The sequence below is a fragment of the Prosopis cineraria genome, unplaced genomic scaffold (genome assembly GCF_029017545.1).
Source record: "Prosopis cineraria cultivar Desert tree isolate PC_DT_omini unplaced genomic scaffold, ASM2901754v1 PC11, whole genome shotgun sequence".
Taxonomy (NCBI): Eukaryota; Viridiplantae; Streptophyta; class Magnoliopsida; order Fabales; family Fabaceae; genus Prosopis; species Prosopis cineraria.
In genome coordinates this window covers 34,116,560-34,140,057 of record NW_026555342.1, presented here as the reverse complement: position 1 = coordinate 34,140,057, position 23,498 = coordinate 34,116,560, and the positions used below count along the sequence as shown (strand labels likewise).

At 31.2% G+C, this 23,498-nt stretch overlaps 2 protein-coding genes across 2 annotated transcripts; both read left to right on the top strand.

The window, feature by feature from the left end:
- The first annotated feature begins 7,356 nt into the window (after positions 1 to 7,356).
- Positions 7,357 to 9,978, top strand: LOC129286481 (uncharacterized). Its single transcript, XM_054922439.1, has 3 exons — positions 7,357 to 7,435; positions 9,286 to 9,378; positions 9,666 to 9,978. Exons 2-3 carry the CDS (start codon positions 9,293 to 9,295, stop codon positions 9,976 to 9,978), a joined length of 399 nt encoding a protein of 132 aa, XP_054778414.1. The 5' UTR covers positions 7,357 to 7,435; positions 9,286 to 9,292.
- Positions 9,979 to 13,349: 3,371 nt separating this feature from the next.
- LOC129286480 (uncharacterized) lies at positions 13,350 to 13,997 on the top strand. Its single transcript, XM_054922438.1, has one exon. The coding sequence runs from the start codon at positions 13,350 to 13,352 to the stop codon at positions 13,995 to 13,997; it is 648 nt and encodes a 215-aa protein (XP_054778413.1).
- The last annotated feature ends 9,501 nt before the right edge of the window (positions 13,998 to 23,498 follow it).

Sequence of the window (23,498 nt, the reverse complement as noted above, 5' to 3'; positions counted from 1 at the left end):
ATTTAGAGCCAAATATGACCCAAAATCCAATTAGCAACCCAAAAACACAATTAAATAAATTAATCATATTTTAAACTAATTTATCCCTTATTTAATCAATTTTTCCAGATTTGAGATTTTTAGATGTTACAAGGAGTTTACCCGAGATATGTAAGGATGTATGTGTGTGGAGATATGTGAGTGAAAAATCCATGTGGTCGGGCTGGCACCATGAGACATCTGGCGTAGCATTATATGGGACTGTTACCCTAAGACATCTAAGTAGTCTAGCAACTCCCTAGTACCCATTAAGGTACGGTTAGGAGTCAACGATGCCTTTATTTTAAGTATGTAAAGAGGGAAAAATTATAGTCTGTAAGTAGGTTAGATTACCTTTGACCAAGTGTTTCTACCACCAAAAGTGTACCCAGGTTAATAAGTGGTTGATCCAGGAGAGCCCATGGTTTCATGTTGGGGAGCATTGGAGGTTCGGTGGTTAGATGATCATGCTAGTGTGAAATTGCGTGGAATTGTTGTGAAAAGATGTATTTATCTCATAAATCAGATATACTCGATAATTACCTTAGTTTTGATACTTTATCATGGTTATCTGTGATAATAAGTATTTGATGAACTATATTGGTTACTGAGATGTTTATCTCACCCTGTGGTTATATTTTACAAGTGAGGGCTCTGATAGGGACAAGGGGAAGGAAGGGGCATTTGAAGAGTGAAGAGCATAGTTGTATAGCTCTTCCTTTCCTCTTTTGGGTATTGTAACGAATATTATCAATATATAATGCCAAGTCAAGAACATAACATTGTTGTGATTATCCGTTGATATGAATTTGTGATAAGGGTGTAGGTATCTTAGTCTAAGGTCGATGTTGTGGATTAAGTATGTGTGCTTGGCCAAGTTACACTTACATGTGATATATTTAAAGAGATGGATATACCAAAATGACTAAGTTGACATGTGTGTTAGATTTTATCCACCCCTTTATGTTGTTGTGAATTGGGGTTTTAATAGTCATTTTGAGTGTGAATGCTTAATTTTTTTGTTATGATTGAATTGTCATGTTGTGTGCGGTCCATTTAAGATGGTCAAAGTGTCTTTGGTGCTAATGGCAATTGGCATTGTGAGTTGGACACCTTTGTGTGTGTTTTGATGTAAAAACAAACTATTTTGGATTCGGATGTCCATCTTTTAAATAAATGATTGTTTGAGTATGAATTCAGTACCATTAGCTAGAGGGCTCAAAGAGCTTCGTAGGGATACTTTATATGCCTTTTATGGATCTCATTAAAGAATGTCTGTAAAAACAACTAATAAAATAAAATTTTCACACACACACACATATATGCATATGTATATGTATAACCGAAAATGAAAGGACACATTGATGCTTAACTCATGTCCCGTCAGTAACATATATGTATATTCCTTTGGTCTCAAATTAGCCAAGCTATCGCCAATAAAATGTAGTAGTATAGTACTAATATGATACTACTGACTAATTTAGTACATTTGAGCTGAATTCAATCCAAATTGGTGAAAAGTTACTGTAAAATAGAACCAACAATTTGGTGTGCTGAATACTCTTTCTTCCCTATAATAAATTAGAACCAACATACTCTATATTTAATATTTAACTTATCATCTTGACTATAGAGCATTGAGGCCTATGGTTTATCTCTAAGGAATTAGACAAAATTAAGGTGGGCTCTACATCTAGATTGAAAAGTAGTCACCTAAGAAAAAAAGACATTATTTAAATTACTAGTTAAATTGAAATAATCGTGATATTTAGTTGTTTTATTTCACTAATTAAAAAATTTGTACACGAGAAATTGTAATTTAGTATTTCATTTTAGTCATTTTTTAAAAAAAATAATTATTACTTAAATCAAAATAATCAATGATATTACTACCAAAAGTTGGTCTAGTTTGTAAGTCTATAATATAATCTACAAGATGATAAGATCAAATTTTGTTGTGATACAAAAATCTTATTAATGATTTATCTGTAAATATTTTTATAAGAAACTCTTTAAATCTAAAGACATTTAGTTCAAATCGGAGGAGGAGGTTTCCAAATTGTTGGCTTTCCAAATTGTATGGAGGAGTATGCTTTGTGACGAATAAGAGAAATAACGGGAGATGCCCCTGGGTTGGAGGTTCAGCGACTTCGCTATTCGCAACTGCACTTGTACGTACGGGAAAAGAGAGAAGGAATCTCACAGGGTCCAATCGTTCTGGGAGCACCTCCGATGCCTTGCACCTTTTTTAAGTAAAAAATATAATTTAAATAAATATTGTCGGATAAGTCCTTTCAGGTTTTCCAAATCTAAAGGGAGGACAGACAACAGAGGAGCCTCGTGTGGCCCCATTTTTCTCGGATCAAACAAGCTTTTACTGGGGCAAGTAATTCGAGGATATCCAAGTTATACAGATTTGGTTTATTTGAACTGATCTGAATATTCATATTAATTATAAATATTTTTATTTTTATTTTTTTTTTGTCTAATTTTAATTTTAATTTTAAAAAATTAATATTCTCAACTTTTTTCTTATTTAATATTATTTTTGTTGCAAAAAAAATATTTTTATAAATTTTAATAGTATTTTTGAGCCCATTTACTTAAAATTAAAAAATAAGTGATTTTTAGATAATTTAGAGATTCTATAAAAAGAGATCTATTTTGTAAAGATTCTATAAAAAGTAGATATTATCTTATGTTGGTTATAATAATAAAAAAAGTAATTATTAGTTAGATATGTTTAAATTTTTTAATATCTTCTTTAATTTTTTATTTTTAAAAATAATTTATTATTTAATTATTATAAAATTTTATGATATTTTTATGTATCACTTTTTTTAAGACATTCTCTCTCATCTACCCCATCATATTATTTAAAAAGTTACTTTAGAAATCTTCTTTTTCTTTTAAATTTGATTATTTTTAAAAGTTTAAGACTCGTGTGTTTAAAATTTAAAAATAAATATTTTTTAGATTTTATGAAAAGAAATTTATTTTGTAAGTATTTTTTAGAAAGAAGATATTATTTTATATTTAGTTACAATAATAAAATGTGATTATTAATTAGTTATTGGGAAAATATCAATTAAGGACCACTGGAGTATATTTATATCAATCAAGGATTAATAGATTCTGAAATTTCACTATAGTCCCTTGGTCCTTGATTGATATTAATTTTTATGTGAAACGACCAAATTACCTCTAAAATATAAAATAATAAAAAAAAGTCACTCCAACTATCACAAATGCTAGCCATCGGACTGTCGCCGGAGACCTATCATCACAGTCGATAACTTTTTTAAAAAAAATGGTAAAGGTGGCCAAAGGGGGTTTGATCCGATAACCCCTTGGCCACCTAAAACCTTTAGGCCACAAAGAACTTTTAATTATATATAGCAGAAAAATGTAGCAATTTAAGTTTCTAAACTACTTTCAAGTTATAACATAACGGTGTGTTGTTAATTTTAGAATAACACTTATTAATGAAGGACTAAACTACTAATGTTACTTGTTAATTTAGCATGGTCAATTATAAATTAGGAGCTTTAAAACTTTATGCATCTTATTTGTTAAAACTTGAATGTATTGTTATTATCACGAAATGATTGTTGTCAAAACACGAATGGATACTTGTTGATGATGACTAACACTTGTATAATTAAGCTCATCCTATCAATTTTTGTTAAAACCTAAATGGATTGCTATTAATTTCAAAATAATTGTTGTTAAAGCTTGAATAGATGCTTGTTGATGATGACTAACACTTATATAATTATGTCCATCTTATCCATTTTTATAATTTGTTAAAGCCTTGATGAATTGTTGTTAATTATGAATGCATTATTGAAAAACTCAAATGAATACTTATTGATGAAGGACTAAAACTTGTGCAGTTAAACCTATCCTATTCGTGTTTCCTAGCTTGTAAAATCCTAAAAAGGTTGTTGTTAATTTGTATTTCATTGTTGTCAAAATCTAAATGGCTTGTTGTTTATGCATTCGTTCTATTAGATCTGTGCTTTCAATCATAAAAAAATAAGTATCCATTTGGGTATTCACAACAATGCATTCATAATTAATAAAAATTCATTTGGGGCTTTACCAAGTTAGAAAATTGAATAAGATGAACTTAAACTATATAAATGTTAGTCCTTCATTAACAAATATTCATTCAAGTTTAACAATAGTTATTTTGAAATCAACAACAATCCATTCAGATTTTAATGAAAAGATGATAAGATGTGCTTAATTATATAAGTGTTAGTCATTCATCAATAAGTATCCATTTATATATTGACAATAATCCAATACATTTTGACTTTAACAGGTAAAGTGCATGAAACTTTAAAGTTCCTAATTTGTAATTGGGCATGTTAGATTAATAAGTAACATTAGTAAAATAACAAATATTGTTCAAGAATTAACAATATACCGTTATGTTATAATCTAAAAGTTGTTTAAAAACTTGTATTGCTACATATATGTTTTTGTCATATATAATTAAAAGCGTTTGGTGGCCTAGTTTTTTGATGGTCAATGGGTTGTGGGATCAAATGCCTCTTTGGCCACTTTTACCAATTTTTTTTTTTTTAAAGAATGTCATTGGGGCTGAAGCTCCAGTGACCGGCCATAGGTGACCATGCCTATAGTAGGATCTCCAACTACACTCTGGTGGTCGGCGGCAGTGATAGTGAGGGTAACTTTTTATTATTATTTTATATTTTGAGAAAATATTGTACGTTTCACATAAAAATTAATGAGTTAAGGATTAAGGGACTATAGATGAATTTCAGAATTTATTGGTCATTGACTAATATAAATATACTCTAGTGATCTTTGATTGGCATTTTCCCTTAGTTATTTTTAAATTTTATGATTTCTTTCTTTATTTTTTTTTAAATTTATTATTTAATTATTTTAAAATTTTACGATATATTTGTCTATCCTACCATTTTAAAACATTCTCTTTCATCTATTATATAAGATTATTTTAGAAAGCCACTTAAAGTATTTTCTTGAAATAATCAAAAATTTATTCTTTTTCAGACTCTAATTATTTTCAATATTTTAAAAAACATAATTAAAATTCATAAAATAGATATTTTTCAAAAAAATAAGGATTTTTTTCATAAAATAAACTAAAATAAATAAGTTTTTAAACAAACATTCTAAACTTGACAAAAAAAAAACACAAACATTCTACACACCCACAAAATAGATATTAAAAAAAAAGTGATGTTTTTATAAAATAAGTTAAATAAAAAAACTCTTTATCTCACAAGAATTAATAATTTAAGGTTGAATAAAGCCATGGCGACAGAACATGTAGATTAATTGCTGTTCAAACAAGAAAAGAACATGTAGATTAATTTTTTTTTCAAATTTAAAATGAAAAAAGTGGGAAGGATGAAAGACTCAATGGTAGAAGTGGAAATCAGAGCAGGCTTGACCTTTATGAGTCCAGCCCTTAAAGGTTCAGGTTTTAAAATTCAATTACCTAAAATTTAACCTAATTTTAAAGCCTGGCCCTTATTTACAGGGCTCAAGGCCTGGCCTTTAAGCTTTCTTTTCCAAAAAAATCAAACATTTTAATTTAAACATAATATTATAAAATTCAATATAAAATAAATTAAAATCTCACATAAAATTCAAAAAAGATTTAAAATTTTAAATTTAAGATGAAAATTTTTAATCTTCATCAATGTAAATCTAAATTCTCCTCATCATCATTTAAAAATAAAATATTAAATCCATCAGATGTAGGTCCACTTGTTGAAAATAGAAGTGAAGATTTAATGTCAATTATCTCTGCAATTTTTTGTTTATCACCTACAATAAATATTAATTAAATTGTGTGTTTGGTAGTCAAATATATGTATGTATGTGTGTGTATATAAAATAACTTGGTTTATTAGAGTTTGAAGGGTCACTCAAGCCCAAGTTCTTTTTCACAAACTCTCAAATCCGATTACTTTAAAAAAAAATTTAATTTTTAAAGCTCGAACACTTATTTAAAACGAAACTTTCAAACTTAATTTTTTAGGTCCGACCTTTATTCCGAACTTTATTCAATAGAGTTCAACTCTCTTTTATTTTTCAGTTTTCACATTCGTCATGCGTGTGCGTGGGGCAACTGAGAAGAGAGGTGAGAGGCCACTCACGTCCGGTCCTATCATGAGAAAATTATTGCTAAGGACCGGGAAAAAAATATCTATCATAAAGATCATAAAAATTCGAATTAGACTGAAGGACCAAGATAAATGTAATTAACTATTATAATTTTAATGTACAAACATATTAACAATATTTTAAAATTAATGGTATTGCATAAATTATAAAAAAATCTTTAAAAAAACAGTCGTGCGTATTTCAATTTCGCATAAATAAAAAACAAAATATAGTATTAAATTTAATTAAATCAATAAATTTTAAGAAATAATTACTTTTTAAATGATTAATTGACTATAATTTTGAAATCATTACTTTTAAAAATTAAATTTTTTAAAAATTATTACATTTTATGTTTTCGTTGGTTTAAAAAGATTTTTTAGTGTGAATTTATCTTTAGACTTATTTAACATTATGATGAATTGATTCGATGATCATGTGATGATGATATTTAACTCCTCTTTTTTCCAAATTTGCGAATCTTCAAGACACACTAAACTTTTCAGTTGCTTTGATTTCCAGTATTATTTATTTATTTACTATTGCCAGTAACAAAACTGTTAAATTCAATCTCAAATGTAGTTAGAGAAAATATAGAAGATTTAGTTAAGAACAATTTTATATTTTGAAAATTTATATTTTAGTATTTGGTCATTCTCAATAATTATTATTTTTAAGATCATTTATAATAAATATTCTTTTTTTCCGGGTTTTTAGCAACAATTACCCTCCCATCATTATTGGGATCTCCTACCTTTCCCTTCCTCCACGTAACATGCGGTATGGAACAAACCCTGTCCACTCATTTCATACCAAATATTTTTTGAATAAATTTTGGATCAAAATATGAGAAAACTATCTTCGTATTATTTAAAAATAATAAAAATACACAAACAAATTATGTGAGATATGTGTTTTTATGAATTAAAAATAAATACAAAAATAATAATTTTGAAAACGGAAACAAATAAATAATTCATATATAGAATTATACTGTTATGACCTTGCAAAATCTGGTTATCTTTTATTCTTTTATTTTTTTTTTCCAATTCAAATGACTCTGCCTGGCTAAATAAAAAGCAAACGAAGAGGGATCCGTAGAAATAAATAATAAGATTTTAGAAAGACTTGGAAGATATTTTTGGGTAGGGGAGAGAGAAAGGGAGGGATCACAGGTGAGTGAGAGAGACGGAAGCGGAGAGGAAAGCGCAGATCCCAAGGCAGAGACACAACCCAGTAGCAGAAGGTATGTTTTGCTGTTGCCTTCTTCTCTTTCACTTTCAATTGTCTCCACCAAAGCGTCTCTGATCTGTGCTGAACGTTGTGTTTATGCCCAATTTGATTAGATCTGTAGTTTTTTTTCAACTATCTTCATTTACCTCTGCTTCATATATCGAAAATTGACGTCTAGTGAAATCCATTGGCACCTCTGCTTCTCACGGCGGGGTCTTTTTCTTAGTTCTTCAATTTATCTTTATACCGTCTTTATTTTCTTTGATTTTTGGCTCTTAAATAATTGAATGTTATATGTTCAGACTCGCATGAAATACATTCCGGGTCCTATTTAGAAGATGCTTTTAATTAAATCACGTGGATTAAGAAAAATGAGTATAATTAGTGCTGACTTTTGAATTTTTTTTTAATAATGTCTATAGAAATTAAAAGGGAAAATGATAACAAAATTTCCTCAAATCTGGTTTCTCGTAATAATATAATTTTATTGAAATATCTAGGTATTTCTATGTCAATAAATTCTAAATTAAAAAGGCTATTTTACTTTTATTAATAAGTTGTAATTTCTTATTCAATTATTGTGATTTTTTTGAGGAAAGTCATTATTCCTTAAATGAAAATTGTGATTGGGACTTCTTATGTTGAGAACTTTTTTTAATAACAGAAATTACATTTAATAAGTTGTAATTTTTTATTCAACTCTTGCAATTCATAGAGCAAAAGTTATTATTCCTTAAATAAAATTGTGATTAGGACTTGTTATTTTGAGAGCTTGTTCTTCTATAATAGAAATTATATTTGAAAAGTTGTAATTTTTTGTTCAATTATTGTAATTTGCATAAGAAAAATTTAGAAAAATTAATTTTTTAGTCCTAGAACTTCTAATTCACTTGTAACTCAGTTCCTCAACTATGACTTACTGTGACTCAGTCCCTGAACTATGACTTGGTCCCTCAACTTTTGAATCACTAATAATTTAGTCCCTCAACTTTTGTTAATTTTTTTTTTCATGTTAGCTTAGATCTCACATTAATGAGTAAGAGGAGGGTATTTTAGAATAATATATGAGCATTTCTTTTATCCCTCTTATTTGATAAGAAATTTTAAAAAAATTAAAAAATAAGGACCGAATTATAGGTGAATCAAAAGTTGAGAAACTGAGTCACAGTGAGTTATAGTTAAAGGACTGAGTCGCAGCGAGTCATAGTTGAGGGACTGAGTTACAAGTGAGTTAAAAGTTGAGGAATTAAAAGACTAATTTTTTTAAAATTTTTTATTCTCTAAACAAAAATTGTGACTAGGGCTTGTTATTTTTAATAAGAGTAAAATAACTTTTTCACTTTAAAATTTATTGATACAAAAGTTTCTATGGATTTTAGTGGAATTGGCAATTCGATGACCTAGATATATAATTGTTGGGGATTTTATTGTCATTTGTCCAATTATAAATTACTCTTAATCATAATTATCAACTTTATCATTAAATCTTGAAGTCGAATTCAAACAAGATACCCAAATGAAGTATGAACCAATTGATAATGGGCATTTTTGGAAATAATTCTTTGTTATTTCCATCAAGTTTTGTAAGATATTTTGGATTTTTTTTACCATCATAAGATATTTTGTATTAACGATTACATAAAATTTTTAAAAGATATCTTATATTATATTGAGGATCGAAGAGAGTATTTTATATTCTAATTTGATAAGCTTTTCAATAACAATAAAATATGTTTAGTCACGAAAATAATCACAATTTGGAGAGAACCACCCCGCGCATCATTTTAAAAACTTTTGCCTTTTCAAGGAACTCAAACCTGAGTTATAATATATTTTTTAATGTTTTTTATCTTGTTTTTTTAGCATAATAATGAACAGAAAAAAAGAAGAAAGTTGTGGCAAGGAACTGACATGGATCGAGTGTATATGGCCAATCATAGAACATCTCTTGACTCGGTAATTATGCTTGTTTATCTTCTTTACCCAAGATCTCTTGCAAAGCATTTATGATGTAAATTAGCTTCTTTCATTTCAATGATATGATTACAAACATAATTTGGTTCATTTGTCCAACCCACAAGGAAAGAAATTATTTGTGCATTACTTCTAGGAAGATTCGTTGGTTAGTTTAAATCCTTGAGCAGATTTGCATAAGAAAAATGATTTTTTGACATGAACATAACCATTAATTATATATGATAGGTTTTTCTTAACGTATTTTTCGAACTCACCTCTTTTTGAAGTATAACAAATGGCAATAAAGAAGAAGAAGAATGGAGCAACAATAACAAAAAAGCACATGCTATAAATGAAGATGATGAGGGAAGAGTAATCAAAAGAAGCAATAGCAACAAAAAGGTGGAAATCGCATATGATGATGATAATGAGAGAAAAGCAATGAACAATACTGACGAAGGAAGTAGTAACAACGAGAAGGCACATATTGCAGGTGGTGGTAGTGGGAAAGGAGAAATGGACATTAAAGAACAAGGAAGCATTTACAACAAATGGTCACTAATTGGAGATGATGTCTTGGGCTTCATTCTAAACACTTAGGCGTCATTGATTACCTTCAAACCCTAGCTGTATGCTATAATTGGAGGTCCATAGCCATTAAATGCATTGCTAACAAACATTGTCTTCCATCACCTGAATTGCCACTTCTTTTTCTTCAAACAATGGAAATGAAAAACCTTCCTTTCTTCGACTTGCCCAGAGGAAGAGTCTTCAACTCCACAGGGTTATCACATGAATTCTTCCATCATTGCTATGGCACAATAAAAGGTTGGATGATCATGGTTGAATCTTTCAACAATTCTTTTGATTATGTTCAAGAAACTGATGTGCGAATCTTCTTCTTCAACCCAATAATGAATGCTAAGGTCTATATACCGTCAAGGTTGAAAGTAAAAAGTAAAATTAGGAATATTGTGGCATCAACAGAGCCCAATGACCCAAACTGTGTTGTGGCATGTCTCTTTCATCGTAGCTATGTGTTTGCATTTAGTTGGATTTCAAATGAGTCGTGGACTATCGTCAAAGAAGATGTGTCTACAGCATTGGCGTTCATGCATGCAGAGATTATTGATGGAAAGTTGTATGCTTTGACCAATAACTCACTATTAAACTCTTTGGTTTTTATGATTTGCAAAAAGAACCCATAAAAGCCAAAATTTTAGCAAGGCTTCCTAAAGAAGATTTCCTATAATAAGAGGGAAAACGGGTCCCGAGGACTTCATTTATGATGGTGATGGTTGTATTCTTAATTCTTGGGAATCTCATGGTGACATTCTTCGGACTCTTGCAATTGATCCTTCATCAGGGGAGTTGTTCCTTACTTATTTGGTTTGCAACTCAATCTTTAGGTTGAAGGAAATGCTTAATGATACGGCAGGAAAGGAGTATACTAGTCCACCCAAGATTGTGGATAGCCAAGTGTTCAAGTTGGACATGAGTAAAGAACCTAGATGGATAGAAGTTAAAAACTTGGGAAATCGTATGTTATTCATTGGGTATTGGAAAAGTTTTGTGGTGTCTAATGATGCTCTTCAGTGCCCTAAAGAGTTTATCCAAGGAAATTGTATTTATTTTGCTTATCGTTTTCCATGTGTTAAGGGTATCACGGATGAATGGAAAGGCTTGAGAATTGGAAGGCATCGTAGGATGGATAAAATGGTTGATTACTATACATTTGAAAGATCTAGTTTCACTGAGGTGCCATATCCAATTTGGTTCATACCAAGTCTTTCATGATTCTATAACATCTATTGCTTTATATTTTTTAAATATTATTGAAGGTTTTTTGAGGTTAGTGAAGATGTTATTTGTATTTTTTATAATATTTATTGCTATTATTTTATTAATATTAATCCGATATATTAAAAAAAAAGGTAGAAGTAGTTCAAGACAAAGATCTTTAAACTGAAATTTTATTTTATTGCTTATACTTATTTATTAATTATCCACTAAAATGTAAATGCATAAACATGTGAATATTTTGCTCCATACTACTCTAGGGATTTTTCTATCATTAAGGAATTAATATCAATGACTAAATTATCCTTAGTTCAAATATCAATTGATTCACAACTTTTGTTCCAAAATTCACAACTTTTCTTTTTAAAATCACGGATGAATGGAAAGGCTTGAGAATTGGAAGGCATCGTAGGATGGATAAAATGGTTGATTACTATACATTTGAAAGATCTAGCTTCACTGAGGTGCCATATCCAATTTGGTTCATACCAAGTCTTTCATGATTCTATAACATCTATTGCTTTATATTTTTTAAATATTATTGAAGGTTTTTTGAGGTTAGTGAAGATGTTATTTGTATTTTTTATAATATTTATTGCTATTATTTTATTAATATTAATCCGATATATTAAAAAAAAGGTAGAAGTAGTTCAAGACAAAGATCTTTAAACTGAAATTTTATTTTATTGCTTATACTTATTTATTAATTATCCACTAAAATGTAAATGCATAAACATGTGAATATTTTGCTCCATACTACTCTAGGGATTTTTCTATCATTAAGGAATTAATATCAATGACTAAATTATCCTTAGTTCAAATATCAATTGATTCACAAGTTTTGTTCCAAAATTCACAACTTTTCTTTTTAAAATCACAAGAATTCAACAACAATTCGCAAGTTTGCATTTGAAAATCTAATATTTCTCAAATGATGCAAATATCAATTGCCATTCACAAATTTTGTTCTAAAATTCAAAACTTTTCTTCTTAGAGTCACAATAATTTAATAACAATTTGCAAATTCACATTTGAAATCCTAATATTCCTTAAGTGTTGCAAATATCAATTATAATTCACAAGTTTTGTTCTAAAATTTTTAACTTTTCTTCTTAAAATCACAAGAATGTAATAGCAATTCATAAGTTTGCATTTGAAATCCTGAACTAAGGGCAATTGGTCATTTACATTAATTTCTTAATGATAGAAAAGTCCTTAGGAACTTAAGGGAAATTATAGTATTTCGAGGGATCAAAATATCATTTACATAAGTCAAAGGAATTTTATTGTCATTTTTCCTATTTATAATGCTTAGCTGTAAAAATATATAAATAATTAAAGTAAAATATATTATAATTGTTCAAAAAAATATTATATGTATATATATATATATATATATATATTAAAGATATGTGTGTTAATAAATTCTTCCTCAATTCCTTTCATAGTATCTAGGACAAAATTATTATATTAGTATGCTTAGAAGTAGATTAATTACTTGTTGGGTGCTGACCAAAAATAAAAATAGATTACTTATTTGCTTAAAAAAATTATATAGTAGTGACATTTAAGCAATGGTACTTTGAAAAAAAAAAATCTCAAAAAGAAAATGCTGTTAAAGCATTGCCAGCATCATTAAACATTGATAGTGTCATCACTTTTTAATAATAGTCATCATTGGCACCACTTTTAAAAAGGCATCACTATTATAGAAAGAATGTTTCACTTAACTTTTTAACACTGGTTTTAGAATTGATGTGAAAACAATCAATAAGAAAAGTGTCAATCGTCAAAGTTGAAAAGGACTGGGTTATAAGAACTTCGTCTTGAGGACGATGAGCGAGAGAAGTGAGAGAGTGAGTGCGAGTGTGAAAGGGCATGGGTGTTCGATGGGCACAGAAGTCAAGCTGGATGAGAAGGGTGACGAAGGTCTCTCTAAACAAGATGAAGACATGATTGCAAGGAGTACTAGGAAACGATCACCAAAAGTAGAAATGGAGGAATAGGGGAGCGGATGTGATGATGCTCAGATGAAGGAAGCTAAAGAACCCAGGGCTAAAGAACAAGCTACGAAGACAAAAAGCAATGAACAGGCTAAAACCTAAATCTCTTATAAAGAGAAGCTGCTCAGGGAAGAAAACTAGAGTGTTGAGAAAGGATATGATGAACTGATGAAGGAGTGGCTGCAAGAGGAGCAACAGATGATCCCAAAGCTCACGGAAGATCAAAAAGCTATGCTGGATAATTTGCTGCAGATTAATATATCTAATGAGCGCAGGAAGAAGTTATGTATGCCATGGAAGGATGCTGTGATAGTTACAGTATTGGGAAGAAGCATGATGTTGAAGGTGATGCGTGAGAAGATTGAGTGGATTTTGAAATCGTCGAACTTTGAACTCATTGACCTGCTAAATAATTATTTTACCTTTGGATCAGAAGATAAAGCTCTGAGCCAGAAACTACTTTTTGAAGGCCCATGGCTTATCCAAGGCCATTACCTTGCAGTACAAAGGTGGTCTCCAAATTTCAACCCCTATAGCAACTCGATAGGAAAAATAGCTGTATGGGCGAGGGTTCCTACGCTGCCAACGCATTGTTACTCTGAAGAACTAATGCTAGAATTAGGTAATATGTGTGGGAAGGTGCTGAAGGTTTATATGAATACCTTAGCCTACTGTAAGAACAGGGGAACTACGATGGAGCGAGGACATTTTGCTAGAGTTAGCGTTGAGGTGGACTTGAATCAGCGACTAAAATCCAAATTTGTTATCAGAAATAGAATTTACAAAGTTGAGTATGAAGGTCTGGATGTAGTATGATTCCATTGCGGAAAGTATGGTCATAGAAAGCAGGAGTGCTCCCTCTTGCAACAAGAAAAATCTCAGGAACAAGGCTCATTGGAAAAGATGGAAGATCAACCGAAGATGGCAGGAAACCAAAAAGCTAATCAACCACTTGTTAATGACCCTCTCGTTGCTCTCGAGGAGGACCTAGGAGGATGGATGCTAGCTAAAAGGACTTTCAAACAACGGTACGTGAAAATGGATAATAGAGGGCCAAAACAGACTACACAACCTATGAGGTTAATAAATTCTTCCTCAATTGCTTTCATAATATCTAGGACAAAATTATTATATTAGTATGCTTAGAATTAGATTAATTACTTGTTGGGTGCTGACCAAAAATAAAAATAGATTACTTATTTGCTTAAAAAAAAATTATATAGTAGTGACATTTATGCAATGATACTTTCAAAAAAAAATCTCAAAAAAATGCTGTCAAAGCATTGCCAGCTACATTAAACATTGATAGTGTCAGCACTTTTCAATAAAAGTCATCATCGGCACCACTTTTAAAAAGGCATCATTATTATGGAAAGAACGTTTCATGCCGGTTAAAATTAACTTTTTAACACTGGTTCTAGAACTGGTGTGAAAACAATCAATAAGAAAAGTGCCAATAGTCGAAGTTGAAAAGGATTGCATTGAAATCTCATTTTAATAAAAAGAGAAAATATTTAATGCATTTTTAATGCTAGTTATGTACATAGCCCGTGTGAAGAGTGGACATTTAACGCTGGTTATGATCATATATAACAGGTGTTAAAAGTGTACACATTTCACACTGGTTATGAATATAACTGCTATGGAAAGGTATGGTTTTTTTTTTTTTTTTAAATCATGTTTATTTTTCTACTCAACCTTCATATTTACAGAAAATAACTTAGAAATATAGTCAATAGCCAGCCAGAAACTAAAAACCAATCTACTACAACGCATATTTCAACATTTATAATCAAATAACTACAGAACTAATAAAGTAACTACAATGAGCAGGATTTTTAAACACCAAAACATGGAAAATTGAACTCACAATTTCAGGAGTTCTGAAAAGTAGCTTGCCCATTGAAATCGAATGCCTCTTAATTGCTCATCAGTAAATGAATTGGTTCGAACATCTGTTTGTTAAAAACAGAATAAAACGTCAACTCTGTCAACAAACAAAATAAATAAATAAATAAAACATTCTGGTCAAAAATATAATTTTACCTCTTCAAAAAACTCTTATGCCTGAGGTGATGATGTTGATCAAGTGTATTATTACACCGTATCCACATGCATTACTTCCCTTCGGTTGTTTATGACTCTGTTGACAAGAACATATAATCAGTATTAAATCAAATGAATAAAATTGATATTATAGCTGGGTCGATAAGGTCATAATCAAACTAGCTGCTAACCTTAAGGCATAACCAAGTCGTTACCTTTAGTTGGGGAGGTTTCCTTTTCTCTTTATGGTTTGGTAAGTTACCACAATCCTGTAATAAAAAACATGCATGGAGTTATACACATATATTATAAAAACTTACCAAGCATAAAGTAAAGAATATTACGAGTTCAATCCATTCTTCATATCCTTTACCAGTTTATAGTGGCTGGAGCACAAAACCACGATGACGTTCTTTTTTGGGCAAATAATCACCAATTGCTAATGGTCTTTGCAAAGTAGTATATAAATTATGTGCAGATTTACAGAATGTGTATATATATAAAATTAATTAAGTTAAAATCTTTTTCTTACGAGTTAAGGTATGGTGCAAAGTAACACTCATGCTTGCTTTCACGTAGCCTTTCCCCAAGGTATATGCACAAGTTTTAGAGTGTATTTGGTTCAACGGGAGAGAAGGAGAGGGGAGGGGAGGATTTTAATGTTACTTTGTTTGGTTTTGTTGGAGGGGAGGAGAGGGGAGGGGTTTTTAATGATCTTTTGTTTGGCTTAGGAGGGGAGGGGAGGTAATAATTAATTTACTATTATATCTCTATATATTAGTTTAAATTTTTTTAATTTTTTCTTGTAGAAAATAATTTCACACCTTAATTTAAATTGCATGATTATTTTAAAATTTACTCTCATACTATCATATTGTTAATATATAAAAAAAATTAACCCAATAATTATAATGATAACAATTTGTTATAAGAAATATATAACTAAATATATAATAAAATATGATCAAATGTAACTTTTTTTAAAAAAAATCCAATGAGGTCAGTTGAGGTTTGGGAGTGAAGCACAATTTGATATGAAAGAGAGTTTTTTAAGTTATGGGTATATTTAAAGTATTAAAAAATAAGTAAGGGTAAAATAGTAAAAAAAAAAAAGCTCCCTTTCAAAAAACCCTAATTTGCAGGGGAGCCATATGAGGGGAAGGAAAGGGTTATTTTATTTTCCCTTCCCTCTAAAATTTCTTAACCAAATGAGGAGAGGGGAGTTCCCTCCAAAACTTCCCAACCAAACACACATTTAGTTTCTTTGGCAGGTTGTTAATAAAATAGCAAAGTATGTAGTAGCATGAATTGGACTTGGACCTAAATAAATAATCAGCTGGAATAAAGAGCATAAGATGGACCTACCAAGATTGTTATCACATATTAAAAACACTACTACAAAAAAGAAAATATAAAACGGTTATTTTCCTTATTATTTAACGATTATGAACCGTTAAGTAAGCTAGCGCTGAATATTCTATGACCATTTATTCAACGGTTTTTAACTGTTAAATATTTTTCATTTATTCAATAGTTTTTATTTTAAAATTGTTGCATAAATTTTTGGAATTTGAAAATAAGAAATTGTGAGAGATAATATTCAACGGTTTTGGACTAAAACCTACTGAATATTTTCCTCTTATTCAATGGTTATTCACTAATAACCATTGAATATATATACTTATTCAGTGGTTGTATGATGAAACCGCTGAATAGTTTTCTACTCATATTAAACAGTTTTCTCTCATAACCGTTGAATATTATGACCTAATTTTTTTCATTATCTACCCTACATTTCTAGCAATCTCCCAGCATTGTAAATTACAAAAAGATATTCGAACACCCAGACACAAATTATAGCTAATAATAGTTACGTATATACATATAAATGTACAATGAATTCCTATAAAAAAACTTATATACAACTTGAATTGCTTAAATTAAAGCAACTAGTGGTTAAAACATGAAGCTCCAAATTTCAAAATTTGCCTAAGTTTCCTAATTGTCACTGCTGCTGGCTATTGAAAGTAAACCATGCTTCAACAATATCGTGTGCTAACTCTTCAAGGACTTCTTCCATTTGAGCATGAGTATACATGTCACAGTATGTATCCTTGTAGTAATATATGCAACAACAACAAATTAAAATTATGTTTATTGATAAAAACTAATAAAATAGAATAGGAAGACAATTACATCATTCGGAAGAATTCTAGTTGGAGCATGTTGGATTATGTCCTTCATGAATTTCATGATAGCGTACCAACAATCCCTAACTTTGTCTGCTTGCTTTGGGCACTACAATCATACAATGGATAAAATAACCGAATAATTAATTAATAATATGACATGACCTATATAGTGACATTTCTAATATAATTAATAATAAATACATATACTTTGACAACTGTCCATAATGCTGTTGTATCAAATCAATCGCTGCCCTTTACTAGTTGTCGAAATTGTTGATCAACATTAGTGCAGGACATGACAATAGCTCTAACGTGAAATAGAAAACTTGACATAAGAAATATTCATACAAATAGAACAAATTGCATATATGCAAACAAATTAATCAATTTACTGATTAATCATTTCCACAATATGTGGTCTGTTAGAGGGATGGCCACTTCGAATAAGGTCACGGTACCACACCTTCCCTAAAATTGGATTGATCACAAGCAACATTTAGTGTCCCCTATGATAAAAATTACAATTAAAAAGTATCATATAAATAATTAAATTTTGAATAAATTAAAGTGAAGTACTGTAAAGTAACTTACCCTTCACAATAAGGTGCTATGAATATCGTGTTCTTGTCAGCACCATGTTGCTAGAAGTACTTTGAAAGCTTTTGAGATATTTCCAGTCCTTGCTTAAGACTCATTATGTCGTGGCCATAAGGAGAGACCATATGAGGACTGACAAATATAATCCTTCATGCTATATCTATTTCAGCAAGCATGGTAGTGTAGAGGTTCCTTAAATATTAAAATAAATAGAACAATATATGATTAAAGTGTGTGTGTGTGTGTGTATATAGCTCAATGTTTAATGAAAGGTTTTAGAAACATACCTCACATATAAGTTACATAGAGTAGTGGCAGCCTGTACATGGTTGAATAAATCAGCCAACACCTTATTGTTAACTTGGTCAAAAGACTGAGGGAAAGGGAGCAGCACTCCTTCTTGCATCTTAGCATAGCTCTTAAGCAATTGCCAATTTTTATTGGGTGCGATTTGACTTTTAGAGGCTTGAGGCTGAGGGACTTTAGGCAGATGGGCTTGAGGGAGAACCGGTATCTTTTGGGGAAATGTGATGGACTCCTTGAATTTGTCAGAGCTCTTCTTATCCTTTACCCTCTTCTACTTAGTAGTGAATGCTTTTATAGCCTCTGGTGCTTTCTTTCCCACCGGCTTATCAACAGGCTAATTTTTCCAGCATATAAGATTGTTAGATATCAAATATAAAAAAATGCAAAAGAAATTAATTTTCAACTGAGTTTAACAAATATACCTTTAGAGATGGTGCTGAAATACGAAGACGAATCGGCCATGCAACAAAGCTGAGCAATGCATCTACTACTGTCCTTGCATCCGGAGTGGGGTAGGGTAGATCATAATTAAGATTCTCAATTGTCTTCAAAGAGACTTTTACTATCCCTTCAGGGATGTGTTCATTGTGAAGCATCACTTGCCCAGCAATGTTGTACATAGCCCCAGTGCAACCATGTGGCCGTCTTCTACTAAACAATCAACATTGACGTCACCCTACACAAATTTAAAAAAAGAAAAAAATTATTTAATATGAATAATAAAATTATAGTAAAAATTACAATTAAAAAGTATCATATAAATAATTAAATTTTGAATAAATTAAAGTGAAGTACTGTAAAGTAACTTACCCTTCACAATAAGGTGCTATGAATATCGTGTTCTTGTCGGCACCATGTTGCTAGAAGTACTTTGAAAGCTTTTGAGATATTTCTAGTCCTTGCTTAGGACTCATTATGTCGTGGCCATAAGGAGAGACCATATGAGGACTGACAAATATAATCCTTCATGCTATATCTATTCCAGCAAGCATGGTAGTGTAGAGGTTCCTTAAATATTGAAATAAATAGAACAATATATGATTAAAGTGTGTGTGTGTGTGTGTGTATAGCTCAATGTTTAATGAAAGGTTTTAGAAACATACCTCACATATAAGTTACATAGAGTAGTGGTAGCCTGTACATGGTTGAATAAATCAGCCAATACCTTATTGTTAACTTGGTCAAAAGACTGAGGGAAAGGGAGCAGCACTCCTTCTTGCATCTTAGCATAGCTCTTAAGCAATTGCCAATTTTTATTGGGTGCGATTTGACTTTTAGAGGCTTGAGGCTGAGGGACTTTAGGCAGATGGGCTTGAGGGAAAACCGGTATCTTTTGGGGAAATGTGATGGACTCCTTGGATTTGTCAGAGCTCTTCTTATCCTTTCCCTTCTTCTACTTAGTAGTGAATGCTTTCATAGCCTCTGGTGCTTTCTTTCCCACCGGCTTATCAACAGGCTAATTTTTCTAGCATATAAGATTGTTAGATATCAAATATAAAAAAATGCAAAAGAAGTTAATTTTCAACTGAGTTTAACAAATATACTTTTAGAGATGGTGCTGAAATACGAAGACGAATCAGCCATGCAACAAAGCTGAGCAATGCATCTACTACTGTCCTTGCATCCGGAGTGGGGTAGGGTAGATCATAATTAAGATTCTCAATTGTCTTCAAAGAGACTTTTACTATCCCTTCAGGGATGTGTTCATTGTGAAGCATCACTTGCCCAGCAATGTTGTACATAGCCCCAGTGCAACCATGTGGCCGTCTTCTACTAAACAATCAACATTGACGTCACCCTACACAAATTTAAAAAAAGAAAAAAATTATGTAATATGAATAATAAAATTAGTATTATGTGTATGATTATAGTAAAATGAATAATAATACCTCAGGTAGGAGCTGAGATGGGATTGTGCAACTATCGTTCACACTAGGGGTACTGTCGCCCTGTGGAAACCCTAACTTATGTCGACTCAATAGCATGTCAATGAGTCTAGATTGTTCTTGTATCTGTTGCAATTGTGCTAGTATCTGCTGCTTCTGTTCTGCTAGCTCTTGCCTCAACTCTTGAACCTCAACAAAAGAAGCAGCCTTTTTACTGCACTTGAATGCATCGCCAAAGTAATATTTTCTTGTGACTCCAAAGCCAATGCCCCGAATACGACTAAGATGGCCAGTATTCCCCAATGCCTTCTCCAATATATCCTCACCAACAGTTTGAGTGCTTGCTAATGCCTTCTGAGTCAAAGTCTCCTATGAAGCAAAAAAAAGCAAAGTGAATAAGTAAAAACTAATAACATTATATCTATCTATCATTAATACTTGCTATTGTTTTCACAATCGCTTTTGTTTTTGGGTTGTCAATATTACCTGCTTTATTTTTTCGAGCCTTAGCCTAAACCCTACCACAAGATATAGAACCCTCCAACACTTGCTCTTTCTTAATCAAGCCCTTTTCAACTCCCGCATATCGCTTACGTCCAACCTTATATGTATATTCATTCTTCTTCACCAACTTTTTATTTTTGGCGCTTAATTCCTTTGAAAAAACACAAAACATGACAAGTCAATTAATATAAAAAGGAGGTGACAACAAAAGCAACAATACATTAAATAAAATGACATTAATATTACTTTGAACTCTGGACTACGGCATGAGTTGACAAAAGCTTTTCATTAATCCTCACTTACAATTGTCAAAATAAGGGAAGGAACTGCATCTTTGATACCCTCTATGTCAGGGTTTGCTAAAAATTTACGGGTAACAAAACTTCTAAAAGATCTTAAGGCTATCCCAACTTTTTATAGAACAAACTTCTTACGTTTCTCCTCGATCTCAAATCCTGACTGCAAGATGAACATGTTAATTTAAACAAACGATTACAAATATTAAGTTTTAAAAAATAAGCAAAGTAATAGTATCTTACTGTTAAAGTTCTCCACACTACATCCTTCATTGCTGGAGTTGCATTCTTCTAAGATTTTAAAGTAATCGGCATTGAGGACTTCATTGCCACGCCAATATAACTGATGAAGTTATGACAATCAACTACTTGATTCTTATTGTTCCACTTGACAGTAAATTTTCTTCCTTCATTTCTTGCTTTAATGACTTCCTCCATCACAACCAACCCTTTCCTCAATTGTTCTTCCTACCTATCAAGGTCAGCCTTCTTCTTAGCCGGGTTATCATGCTGCCTACTCAGACTATTGGATCTAGAGCCAGTGTCAAGATGATCATGCTCAGTAGTCATTTACCTGTGAAGGCAATAATAATCAAGATTAAATAAAAAAAAAGAATAAGTTAAAAAACAAATCAAAAAAAATAATAACAACACGTGCACTTTCTTTAATAAGTCAACAATAACATAACTACCTATTTATGTTGTTCTTTTTTTCTCTTGTTTTAACTACTTTTTTAACTAATTTCTTCTTCACTTTAACAACCTTCTTCTTTTGTTGAATTGATGTCCCCCTCTTAAAAATCTAAATTCCTTTATTATGATCACATCTTATGTAGAAAGCATTATCTTCAATACTGTTTACACCATAATCATTTTCAAATGATCTCCCATGAAATGGATCAACTTCAACCTCATCATTTCTTTGACTTTGTTTATGTTCTACATCTTCCATTTCTTCAACTTCCTTGGTACTCCACAAAACAATAGACCATTTCTTATCAGCTGGGTCATGGACATAAAAAACTTGTTTAGCTTGAGAAGAAAAATGAAAGGATCCTCTGTAAACCCTTCCTTATTCAGATTCACCCTAATTAACCTAGAGTCATTGACATCTACCCTATTCTTATATTCAACCCACTTGCAATCGAAGACTGGAACTCGAAAGGAGATATAATCTAACTCCTAAATGTGCTCAATTACCCTGAAGTAATGCTTTTTTACGTAAATAGGTTTTTTATCTTTCGTACTGGAAATGTGCATGCTATCACCTATGGTGGATACACCACTATTTTGCATTGTATTTCGATCATCATGCTCCTTTATGTAGTACTTGTACCCATTGCTAGTATAGCTAGTGTAAGAGAAGACATGTTTGGTCAAACCTTATGCCAGCCATTTTAATCTATCAGGAACTGAATTAGGATCGACATTGTAGTTTCCTTCAATATGCTCTTTTAACTAGTGAATGAACTATTTATTATGCAGTTTGATGATCCAACTCTCTAATCGATGAAGATGCTGCCTTTTTAGCTCTGCCTTGTGAATTTTTGCATACTCATCAATCTCTAGAGAGTTGTACAGCACAAAAAGCTGTACTTTTTCCCATTGGTCACTTGAGATAGTAACAACTTTTCTTCCCATTGTCCGTTCTATAGCTTCATCATCAACATCCCTTGAATTCTTTAAGTATTGACCACAAAAGTGAATAGCCTCTTCATTAATATATCATTCAATAATACAACCTTTTGGTTGACTCTGACTTTTCACATACCCTTTCAATACTTTCATATTACGCTCAAAAGGGTACATCCAGCTCAAATAACTAGGGTTGTATAATTGTGCCTCCCTAACCAATCAAACTGTTAAGTGGACCATGATATTAAAAAATGCAGGGGGAAAAACATCTCCAACTCACATAATGTTTGTACAATTCAGCTTTGCAACTTCAGCAACTTGTTAGGATTAATTACTTTACTATAGAGCCACCTAAAGAAGTAACATAACTTTGTGATTGTACCTCGCACATTATTGGGTAAAATACCACGTATAGCAACCGGAATAAAATTCTCCATTAAAATATGACAATCATGAGTCTTTAAACCCTTTAACTTTAGGTTCTTCATTGAGACAAGGTTTCTAACATTTGAAGAGTAGCCATTTGGAACCTTGATTGTAGCAAGAAACCCACATAAACTTTTCTTTTCTTTTCTAGATAGTGTGAGTTGCTGCTTTAAGAAATGTGCGAGTTCCCTTCTCCTGCGGTGCCAATTCTTCTCTTATACCTATTTCAACCATGTCTAACCTTGCATTGATGCCATCCTTTATCTTTCCTGGAATATGAAGCAACGTCTAAACAAGACTATCGCACACATTTTTCTCAATATGCATCAAATCAAGGAAGTGTCGCACATTTAAGGTCTTCCAATATGGCAACTCAAAGAAAATTGATCTTTTCTTCCACCTTCTTGTTCCAACATGCTTCGCAAACGG